Raw genomic sequence first — 12,390 nt, forward strand, 5'->3', positions numbered from 1 at the left:
AAATTTTTATCAAGTAGTATACTTTAAATTTGAGGGCATAATTGCAACCTAATAATATATACAAGTGGTTTTCCATTCAAATTTACAAAAACATTATTTTAATAGTAACAAAAATATAGAAGGGGTTCAGTTTTCCTTTTAATCCAACATTTTTATTTTTAAAAGACCGTTTTCCAACATCCTACTATAGATATTTCAACAGAGAGAAGAAAAGGAGCACTACCTAATAAAGGTTAGAGCCAAAGCAGCCAGTTACCCGAGAGTTTGGTGACTAGACCAGAGTCCACTGTGGTTTTGAGTATCTTCTGTTAGCAAATAAATTCACTGGTATGACAGACAGGCTTACATGTTTTAGAGGTGAAAACCTAGAGTGATAATAGTACATACGATATTCGTAACAGGTGAAGATGACTAAATCTACCTGGTCATTAGATGAGTGTGCAGTGTGTGACAAGCCACAGAACATTTTTACCCTGTCAGTTCATGCTGGTTTCAGAGAAACAGATATCCTAATAACATATTAATGGCAGCATTTCCGCAGGTTACCAGTAATGATTTCAAAGATTTTGAAAAGGATGCTAACAGTTAACAATATCTGGCTTTGAAGTAGTACACTTAAAGCTGGGACATTAAGTCCTAAGGCCAATTCACCATTCTAAGATCTTCAGAAAAGATCCCAGTCCCTAAAAAGTCACAGGCACATGAGTCCACTTCAGTGAGAGTTCTTTCTAAGCACTGCACTGCCAACGTCTGAAACAACCTTCCAACTTCATTCCACAGTGTGGGATGCTGTTCACCCCCTTTTTTGGTAGCACAGTATTAGTTTTACTTTATTTTGAAAAAGTATATGTGTGCTATTGACTTTGGGCAGATAAAAAGGAAACCATTTAACCTGATGTTATTTAACAACATTGCCATATCTGGGCTATTCTGTATGCTATTTAATCTGACAGGCAGAGACTGAACAAGGAAAAGGAAACCTGAGGAACTTATATATGGCAGCTACTCCACAGCTATGTATCTGTATGCTATAAATTAGCCATAATTTTAAAAAGCAGATTAGAGCACAAATGAACAATAATCTGGAATCTCAGACAGGCTTTTTCTTTAGTATCCATATTTCATTAGGAATTAATCATAAAGTTATTTAAAAGAACTAAGGGTCTCAGAAAAAAAATTAATGTCAATTTTGAGGGTTTCAGAATAAATTAAATTTAACAATATCACTTAGGGCCAATTTTCTGGCCTACTTAATTATTTAACATGACTAATTATAATTATGGGTAGGTTTACAACAGTGCAAATGAAAAACTCCAATGTGTAACAAAGGTCTCTTCAGTTCTCATACAAAGAAAAAAAGGACAAAGTACATAAAATCATGTTACAAACATTAGGAGAACTGCAACCATCATCAGAGACTACACTTTTATGTAGAAAAGTAACAAACTTTTACCCATGCACATTAAACTGCTATATGATACAGAACTACAAAATATTATATGAGTGATTTTGCTACTAATAAAGACCATAAGACTATTTGCCACAAAATGTATTCTGTGCAAAAATTAAAAAGACTTTCAAAAGAGTAGAAGAGGAAAGATGAATCACTAGCAGGTACCCATTGTTAGGAACGGAGTTTTTCCAAAACCTAGCCCACTGCCAGCAATGGGAATGGTGACAACTGGTGACACAAAAATAAACACTTTATATTACTTTGAAATAGATAATGCCAAATTATTTCAATTATTATGAAAAGCACACATTCACTCCTGACCACTTAACAAGGATGCCCCCAAAATTCTATCATGTTCTCGGCGTTAACCTGGGCAGGGGGATGAGGGTGGTGTGGATGGAAGACTTAAAAACAAGATAAAACACACAAGTAGAATACATAAAACATATATTTAGTACAAATAATGAAAAGTTATTTCATGACATGTATTTTCCAAGAAAAGTTATTTTTCTGTATTGCAAAAACCAGCTATACCGAAAAGGACTGTTTCTAGTTTAAAAATAAAGCCACTGATGAATGACAGTCTTAACAGAATTCATGCAACTATCTCAGTTGGAAAGCTACTGTCCCAAGTCACATAATTTATACTCTGATACATGATTACATATTAAAATCATTTCTTAGAAGAAATTATTTTGTATTTCGTGTTGACAGAGCTCTTGAGAAAGTGCTATACAAACCTAAAGTTATAGAAATTTTTAAGGGATATTCTGAAAATACCATTTAAAAATGTGTAAACAAAGGGATGCTTTAGAGTTGCAGGGCATTATAAAATTCATAGTTTGGATTAGGACAAAAGACCATCTCTTGTGTATTTTTAAAAATCGTTAGTGTTAATTTTTAAAGTTCGAAACTGGGTTCTCAGCAGCAAAAGGTGTGAGATGCACCACTGCACTTCCCAGGACTGGTGAGTAACCGCAGAGGTGTTGTGCATCTTCCTAGGGACTTGGTGAGACCTGCGACAGCACGAAGCCACCACCTTATGGGTGGACATGTGAAAAAGCTAGCTTAGGGTCTGCAAAAATCTCACCTGGGAGATGCTCTAGCATGAAAAAGTTTATATTCCCCTTTACCCTGTCAGAGAGGAAAACTGCTTTTCAAAGGTATTATAAACAATATAAATTACGATGGTAAAGCACTGTAAAATTTAAGTATGATATTTTTGGCACAAAGTACTTTTTAAATCCAAGCTCATTTTGCAAAATATATGTCTGGAATTTCTCATTTGAAAATAAAGACTTTTAACACACAACGTGTAGTTTTACAAATGGATTCACTGGAATCTAAGTTTCCTTACTGCACGTACCTCCAGTCTGCTTCAGTGCCAGAAACCTGCATGCACACTCCCACACTCTACGTTCACTATACAGATATTGCACAGGTAACATCGCCAAAATACACACTAATGGAGTCTGGCGAGATTTAGGATTTACTTTTCAATATTTTTTTTTAGTAAGTATTCAGATTCAGTACTGTTTTCCAGAAAAGCTAGATGATCAATTTCAGAAAAAGAATCCTTGTTATCTTTCCTTGATTTCATAAAATTAAGATTTGTACCAATATATTTATGTTTTCCAGCATTACAAAATTCAGCAAAACCTGTTTTTGACCTCTTATAGCATTCCTCAAAAACAGGAAAAGCTTCGTCTAATGAAAAAACTTAAAATGAGTCCACAGGGCAGTAATTTTTCCACCAGAGGTCTCACTCTACATTCTGAAAAGCACTGCAAGGGCAATATTTAATTAAGTCTATCAACTTTCAGAGAGCCACTGGGTGAAAAGTCTGCTAAAATACTTGCAACGTACCATGACAGCTGGATGTACTTCCCACTGAATTGCACAATATAATTCAATCTTTCCCCCTAAAAATGTTTTAGGGTATGCTACAGCTGCTAAAAGGATTTCTGTTTTTCTTGGTCCTCTGTTTGTTCGGTCTAAGATTGATGACATCTCCACCATTAAGGGTACTTGAATTCTGACCTGAGTGACTTCCACCAGATGTGTTAAAGACACCTGTATAAATTGAGGGAAACAGAGAGATCGACACTTATACATCTCAGGGTTGCATCTAGCCTCACAGTAAAATCAGTAATGAAATTTCAAGTATGTTACAATTTTAAGCTTTTGTTTTCATTTCATTTATTTTTAATAGCTAAAACACATGGTCCAAGCCTCCTTGAAAGTCTCCCTAACACCCTAACGCCCTGGCTACCAGCTCCACTCCCCTAAGGCAGGCATGTTATTAGTTTTCCAGTGTATCCATCCAGGACTATTTTATGCATACACAGGCAGATATATTCTTTTCTTCCTCCCTTTTCTACCCAACTGGTGGCATATTTTATACACTGTTCTGCATCTTTTCACTAATAATAAATTTTAGAAATTTTCAATCAGTAAATGCAATAATTTTAATAGCTTCACATAATATAATTTCCTCAAGAATACACGACTTAATATCATCAATGGTATTTGTGAGATTTTATACCAAAAACATTGTAAAAGCTGGTAGTAATAAAGGATTTTCCTATTGAGGCCAAAACAAAAGCAAAAAAGTGTTCTACGGATAATTACAGTGATGAGGAGAGCAAAGGGATGAACCACAGAAAAACTTTTCAGAATTTTAGTTTCCATTTTGAACTGGGATGGTCACGAAATGTAACCTTCAATTTCTGGACTATTTAATACCCATGATACACAAAACTCTGGGCCAGACGCTATCAGAGATACAAAGATGACCAAGACAAATTCCTGCCTGTAAGAAGTTTACCATCTATCAAGTAAGAGACATACAAATAAGTGATGCTAGAAGACATACGCTAAGCATCATAAAAGTGACACAAGATCTCATAGACAGTTCAAAGGAAGGACCAATTACAGCTAATACGTAAGAAAGGAAAAACTACACGAAAAAGATAGAACTGGATACCTGACAATGCTCTGGACTTAGATCTGTTCTTTTAGGAGAAAAGCAGGGAGATTGTGGCTCCCCTCAAAGAGACAGCTAAGAGAGCTTTCCAGACAGAAGTTGGAAAAGGAAGGTCCTTCTCAATGGAAAAACCAAAGTGAGCAAAGGTGAACAAGTGGGAAAGCGCTGAGCATGCTTAGGACAGAGCAAGCCCTCTGGGGGAGCTGGTAAACGTGGCACAGACAGAACGTGGAGTAGTGGGGCATGAGGCTGCACAGCTGGGCTAGACGAAACTGTCTTTAAATGTCAGAGTGAAGAGCCTGTGTTTAATTTGTTCCATAATAAAAATCACGGAAGCCCTGGTGGCGTAGTGGTTAAGTGCTATGGCTGCTAACCAAAGGGTCGGCAGTTTGAATCTGCCAGGCGCTCATGGAAACTCTATGGGGCAGTTCTATTCTGTCCTGTAGGGTCGCTATGAGTTGGAATCGACTTGACGGCACTGGGTTTGGTTTGGTTTAATGAAAATCAAAGGGTTTTAATCAGTAGATTGGAAGAAGACAAGGCCTAAACTTACTGCAATTGCCTTATCTTAATTTACAAAGCATTTGAGGTGTGACAGTAGGAATATATACAATAAAAATGGCAAAATAAGAAAAGCCAGAAAAAAGGGAAAATGTAAATTACAACCAGTCATGAAAATGATGTTTATATTTATGTGTATGTAGTGAGAGGGTGGAGAGAATACAGATATGAAGTCCTTATGAGACTCCACAACTGCTTCAGAACCAGCAAACTTGGCTTTCATCCTCCTGGAAGCCAAAGCAAAAAGGGAAACATGCTCAGTTAGTCCTTATTGTTAAAGAGAAGACAACCTATCTGTTCTTCAGGCAGTGCTAAACTTTTCTCTCTTTTTTTATTGTGGTGAAAATACATACACCAAAACGCGTGCCAACACAACAACTGCCACATTCACAATTCCATGACATTGATTACATTTTTCACATTGTACCACCATCATCAGTATCCTTTTCCAAGATATTCCGCCACTGTTAACACAAACTCATTGCCCCTCAAAGAAAAACTTCCCCTTCCCCCTCCTGCCCTGGTGACCACTAATAATCTATAGTTTGTATATATTTATTTCATATAGTGAGATCATACAGTACTTGTCCTTTTTCAGGAATGCTACACATTTAGCATTAAAAAAATTCAGTAACAGGTAATGAGAAAGATGAAAGGAACAGGAAAAGGTATGAGACAGCACGAGTATAAAGTCAGAAAAACAAATATTGTAAGTCCCTTTTATATAATAGACTTTTATAAAAAAAAATCTTTAATCTCTCTGGTATCTAAGATATTAAATGGACTTAGAAAATTCAATAGTAAAAAATCTTTTTAACTCAACGTTCTAAAGAAAAGATCTGATACTCTCAAGTTTAATAACCACTGATCTAATTAATACTTTCTCATCACATTTCTTAAAGAAATGAGCATATTATAAAAAAAAGGTAAATATAGTATAATAATAATAATAATAATAATAATAATACAATCCCACCCACTGCCGTCGAGTCGATTCCGACTCATTGCGACCCTATAGGACAGAGTAATACAATATAATAATAAAATATAATACACAACAATTCCAATTTGTTGGAAAACAAATTTACCAGGTAAACACAGGCTATAATTTCCTGGGTACTTACCAATTTTGTTACTACTTGAATGCCTTAGTTCTGGATCTTTAACAATTTGTTGTTTGAGTTTCTGAAGATATTTTTCAGCCAAATATTTAAAAACTAGAATAAAAAAACAAGCCCCCCAGGTCAATATAATTTATGCATGTAAAATCTGTTATTTCACATCACTTATTATGATATTTCAAGGAGCCTCATTGGTGCAATGGTTAAGCACTCAGCTGCTAACCAGAAAGCTGGCAGTTTGAACCCATGCAGTGGCTCCAGGGGAAAAAGACCTGCCGATCTGCTCCCGTAAAGATTACAGCCAAGAAAACCCTATGGGGCAATTTCACTCTGTCACGAGGTTACTAGGAGTCAAAATAGACTCAATGGCACCTAACGACAACAATTACAATATTTACACTTAATGAACAAATTTAAATTCGAGTTAGAAGCATACAATCTAGTTAGAAGTTCAACTCTTGAAAATGATTTGACGAATACCTAAGAAGAACAATGGTGATATCAGTAAATGTACAGTGGTCTTTTATTAGTACCAAAACGGAAGAACACTTGTTTTCACTGGCTCTTTAGTTCTAAGTCCCTGGATAGTGATTAAGATTCAGTGATCCCAGAGCAAGTCTTGAAAAGATGTCAACTTCCTTCAGGTGAAAAAAAATAAGCAGCATAAAGACTTGTGCAACAAACAAGTTTCGATCTAATAAAATAAGTGGCAATTTTGAAAAAAAAAAAAGTATTATCTTTCTCTAATCTCACTTTCTTAAATGAATATTATTAAACAAACTACGGTTATCAATACCTAATAGAATATCTACTACCCTGGTGTTCTAAAACAATTGACCAATTTGAAATAGAGAAGATTAAAAGAAAAAGGTATGCATTAAAAACACACACTATACATGCATTCACACATATATACCTTAGATTTTTAAAGATATTAAAACAAACAAAAAACCATTAGGTAAAATTTTGATGTAGAGAGTAATAAGCATTTATGCCTCTAAATCATACTTAATAATAGGTGACAAAGAGAAAATTTTGTTCTCATACAAATAAAATTTCTAAATAATACAATAAAAAAGTATTTGATTAAAGCAAACATCCTGCTGCAATAATGTATTTAAAAGGCAATTTACCTTCATTTACATTTAGATCCTCTTTCACTGATGTTCTGTAGAATCTTAACTTTAACCTTTTTGCCAGTGCCTCAGCTTCCTCACTGCAGAACAATTCAGAAAAGAAAATGCTTATAGAGGTCACTCTGATAGCTTGTTTGAAAAAAATCACTGTTATTACATTTACTGAATACAGTGGTGGCAGGGAGGGGGTTTGAGAATCAGACCTTCCAGAAATTTTCCTTATTTCTTTTTAAAGAAGCTTAATATTGATGCCCAGTTAAATAAAAGCAGCTGAAAGCTATGTCTCACTCAGTGCTAGCATAAGATTTAGTCTTTACTCCTCTAGGAGGATCAACACCAACCGTTATATTTATAAACAGAACACATTTCTATAAAATCACTAATCTCCATGGTTAAATATCACTTTTCCTTATATAATACTTTAATCAACTCTCTCTTCTGTTTTTAATATCGTTTGGACTTAATTACACTCTGAAAATCTTATATTGAAATACTTATTTTACTCTAACCTGCCCTGAAAGCATTTTCTTGTCAAAAGCCAAAATCAGTATATTAGTATTGTGTCTATAAATGTGGACTCCTAATTTTAGTTTTATTAGGACTGTAGTAGCCATGGAGCCCTGGTGGCACAGTGGTTAAGAGCTATGGCTGCTAGCCAAAAGTTCAGCAGTTGGAATCCACCAGCTGCTCCTTGGAAACCCTATGGGGAAGTTCTACTCCTCTGTCCTACAGGGCTGCTATAAGTCGGAATCCACTTGACAACAACGCGTTTGGTTTTGGTTCTGGTAATTGCCATGCTCCAAAATGACTCCCAGTGATCCCTACTTCCTGGTATTCATGAGCTTGTGCAGTCCCCTCCCACGGTATATCAAGGTTGGCCTGTGTGACCAGTAACACACAGTAGAAGTGATGGTATGTGACGTCTAGGCTAGGCCATTAAAGATATTGTGGCTTTCGCCTTGCTCTCTCTAGGATCACCTGCTCTGAAGGAAGCCAGCTGTCATGGTTGTGAGAACACTCAAGCAGCCCTAAAGAGAGGCCCATGTGGCAAGGAACTATTCCTGCCAATAGCCAGGTGGGTGAGGCATCTTGGAAGTGGATCCTCCAGCCCCACTCAAGCCTCTACAGGACTGCAGCCCCAGCCAACATCCTAATGGAAATTTCATGAAAAACCCTGAACCAAAATCACCCAGCTAAGCCACTCTCAAAATTCCTGACCTGTGGAAACTGTGAAATAATAAATGTTTGACGTTTAAGCCACTAAATTTTGGGATGGTTTGTTATATAGCCGTAGAAAATGAATAAAAGGACACATAACAAAAAAATAATAATAAGGTAAAAGCCAAGCACATATTTTCAAAGCCAGCAAAAACATCAGTGATGCAACGAGTAAATATTTATAGGACAGAAATTATCTGGATGCTAAACTCTATTTGGAGTCCCTTGGTGGTGCAAATGGTTAACATGCTTGGCTGCTAACTGAAAGGCTAGAGGTTTGAATCTACTCAGAGGCACCCAGGAAGAAAGGCCTAGCAATCTTCTTCCTCCCAAAATCAGTCATTGAAAACCCTATGGAGCACAATTCTGTTGAGACACATAGGGCCACCATGAGTCAGAACTGACTCAGTGGCATCTGGTTAAACTCTGTTCTCAAATTTCAGCATAAGAATTCTGAATATACAGAACAATACGAATCTGCACCTTTTATCTATTTAAATTCATCAATGTAGGACAACTACTTTCTTTAGATATGAAAACATCTAGGACGTTTTTCTTAACATTCTTACTATATCTAGATTTAACAGTGAAGAATTGGATTTATGGTGCAAGAACCTGAGACTGGAATCCTAAAAGGAACTTCAAACTTTATTCCTTTAATTTTCTCTACTTATAACTCAGTATGAATTTTTTTAACCCCAAAAAATCACACAGAATAGCCTGCTGAAATTTTAAGTATAAGGCAGTCTTTATAAAAACCTTTGCTAAGTTTTATGTCTATGTAACAATTAAAAAATGTTTCAACTTTTGTGGAATTACTGCCCCCTCCAAAAATGTAGTCATCTTACTTCTTTATACAAGAATCATCCAAGAGATCAATCTTGTTTTGTACAAGTACAGTTGGTATATCTCCTACTTCAGCTACTACTTTTTCTCTCCAACTGGGAATTGCTTCAAAAGATTCCCTGTCTGTGGTAGAAAATACAAGCACACAAGCCTGGGCTCCTGCAAGATCACAAAATAAAATGGTTATTTACAATAATGAAACAATCCTATGGGAGGTGTCGGCAGCTTTTATCTATTCTATTTAAAACAGAGTGTGTAAGTATATAAAGCAAATAAATGTTGATCCAATTTTGTAACAGTCTGCTTATTTTTCAACATGTAAACTCCATTTTCTAATTCAAAGAACCAATTTTTATTCAGTGCAGTGGTTCTCAAACCTGTACAAGTATCAAAATCAAACACGTTCGTTTTAGAGCACCACAAAACATGGACATGTTTATTTGCATTATAAGAGCTAGAGAGAATGTTACAGAGTAAACAAGAATGACAGGCTGTTGTAAAGTTCTTCCTGTTAATATTTGTCATTTGTGCCTTAATTTCTTTCAATTTAAGAAAAATGAGAAAAAAATATTTTTATTCTGTTGACTTTTTAAAAACTTGCATTATTTTATTTTAGCAACAAAATATCAATGATGCTAAGGAACAGAGTTTGAGAACCAGTGCCAAGGGTAAAACATATGCTATATATATTTATATATACATATGTAAAATAGAGCAAATAAGACCTTAATTTAGTTTTTATTCTGTTTAGCTGCACAATTCCCATACCAGATTCACTGACAATATTTTAATGATCAAATTAGATGGGTAATAGCCAAGACTAAAAATAAGCAGCAACCTTCTGGAAGAAGCTGTTTTTATAACTGAAGCTGTTGGTTCAGGCAGCATGGTGACAGAAGCACGTGTTTACACAAGAGAAAAGCATCCCAGGGGTCGGGAGGATTTCCTGAAATCAAGCATGTTTTCTTACAGTTACTCCTTCCTTCCATATCCCTCTGGTAAAAGAGATTCTTACTAAGTCTCAAGACACATCTAGGCTACCTAAGACACTCTAAGGCCAAAAAAGGGTTATACAGCACCCAAGGGAAAACTGCAGAGTGAAAAAGCATGTAATGAGAGCAAAACAGCAGTTTTTTTACACTAAATAATAAATTAATTATACCAAGTTCAGAGACAGAGACCCAAACACACAGGCCCTGAGACTGTTTCAGAATTTAAGGACAAAAAAAGTGAAAAGACCATATTCATACATTGATAAATAAATTTATATTTATTTGAATTATAATATTTACTATATATAATAATACAAATAATAAAATATTATTTAATCCATTAAATTATTAACATTTAAAATTATTTACCTAAGAAACTGTTCCTCCTTTATGTAAAATCCTACTTGTTAGCCTTGAACCTAGAATTTTTAATCTGGCCAATTATCATTTAAATTTGAGTGCATAATAGGATATTTTCAGGTATACAAGGTCTCAGATACTTAAGCAAAATAAAAACCCTCTTAGAGAAAGTATATAATGAAAAAGAGAAAAAAATCAAGTCCCAAAGATACGGGCAGTAAGGATGATTAACTTAGAAAAGCTCAACGTTGTTTAAAAAATCAAGGACCAATGGATAAAGAAGTAGGCTGTTTAAAACATCCCCAAAACTAAAAGTTTAGTGGGGAATAGGGTGGGATGAGAGCCAAAGAAAGTGTGAATGTGCTAAAGTGCTTGTCTGATTAGGAAGAAGGTGTAACAGTTACCTGTTTAAGAAATCAAGGGAGGTAAACCCAAATAGGAGTAAGAGCCCCTGTGGCCTTGCCACACCCCCCTCAGTGCCCCCTGGGTTTCAGAGCAGCTGTGGAGGACAGTTCCCACCGCAAGCATGTGCTGGAGGTGGCTGTTTTTCTGCCGTTTCAGAAGGATGCCTGGCTGAGGTGCATCTTCAAAGCACAGAGGAACTGCTATTAGGTTCAATAGGGCACTTACAGGGTGATGGGAGCCTGGCATAAAGGAAGATGGAGGTGGAATGCTTAATTCCCATGGGCTACAAAAGGTCAAAGCACCTGCCAAAAAAGAGTATATGATTTCTCAGAAGTCCCCAAGAATGGGAAACTCCAAGGCAGTTAACTAGAGAAAAAACAGCTTTCAACACCTGCCATCTAGCGGGCTCTAACATCAGACAACAGTAACACCTACCACAATGCTCCTGTCCCCCAATTCCCTCTTCTCCTGGGCCTGACCTAAAAGAAGGAAGAAACCTCTCTAGCAAGCTAGGAAGAAGAGTAGGGAAAGAAGCAACCACACATCCCCTCCCAGGACCAAAGGCACCAGTATCCCCAGACCAGGTGCTAAAAGCTCCAGAAGGGATAGGAGATTAAATACGAAATTATGTGTGGAGTTTCAATTATCACACAAGATGGGCCATTCTAACTACCAAATTGAGATTATATTTATGGCTAGAAGTAACTATGAGACAGCTGAGAAACATTACTTGAGAAAACTCAGAAAAGACATGAGCTGAGGGGAGTTTTCATTTAGGTTCAAGGAAAGCACTTCTCCCTCCTCCTACAGTCTAATAAAATTTAAAGAGGTGGTAAAAGACAGAAAAAAAAAAAAAAGCTGCATTTTGGTAACAACTTCATGAGCTGTCACTGTTCAACATATCAATTACTATAAATATTCTTAATTTTAAAATAAGGCTATTTATTATCCTTTTTCTTTCTTTGAACTTAAGCTCTCTGTTTGTACCAGTCATCTTTAGAAAGTTAATAATGTTTTCAATTTCTCGTTGCACTCGGTTGGGCCTGTCTTATACTCCTGATATCTAAATGAAGCTAGTGTTTTCTATTCATCTGTTTTACAAAGACCTTTGTTGTCCCACTATTCAAGCTTCCTTCAATACCATCTACTCTAAGATGATACCATTGGAAAGGTCACTTCATCATTATAGATTACAGTAAACTGCCCATAAATGAATCACCACTAAGAGTTAACAAATGACCCCACTTATCCAAACATCAGGAATATACAGATCCCAGTCAATTTTTGGTGTCAATTATAAGATCACCAATAG

General features: G+C 35.9%; 1 protein-coding gene across 3 annotated transcripts in view; it reads right to left on the minus strand.

Annotated features, from left to right (window-relative positions):
* Positions 1 to 19: 19 nt before the first annotated feature.
* RAB23 (RAB23, member RAS oncogene family) overlaps positions 20 to 12,390 on the minus strand; it is a 31,153-nt gene continuing 18,782 nt past the window's right edge. For 2 of the 3 annotated variants that reach the window (XM_010586891.3, XM_003404413.4), the window contains exons 4-7: positions 9,324 to 9,480; positions 7,255 to 7,337; positions 6,125 to 6,217; positions 20 to 3,526 (exon numbers count right to left, since the gene is read on the minus strand). In XM_010586891.3, the coding sequence (XP_010585193.2) occupies positions 3,387 to 3,526; positions 6,125 to 6,217; positions 7,255 to 7,337; positions 9,324 to 9,480 (473 nt within the window). In that variant the 3' untranslated portion in view covers positions 20 to 3,386. Of the gene's footprint in view, positions 3,527 to 4,565; positions 5,228 to 6,124; positions 6,218 to 7,254; positions 7,338 to 9,323; positions 9,481 to 12,390 lie in introns of those variants that run through there. The other variant, XM_023544643.2, reaches the window with a different exon arrangement.

This window comes from Loxodonta africana, chromosome 1 (assembly GCF_030014295.1).
Source record: "Loxodonta africana isolate mLoxAfr1 chromosome 1, mLoxAfr1.hap2, whole genome shotgun sequence".
Taxonomy (NCBI): Eukaryota; Metazoa; Chordata; class Mammalia; order Proboscidea; family Elephantidae; genus Loxodonta; species Loxodonta africana.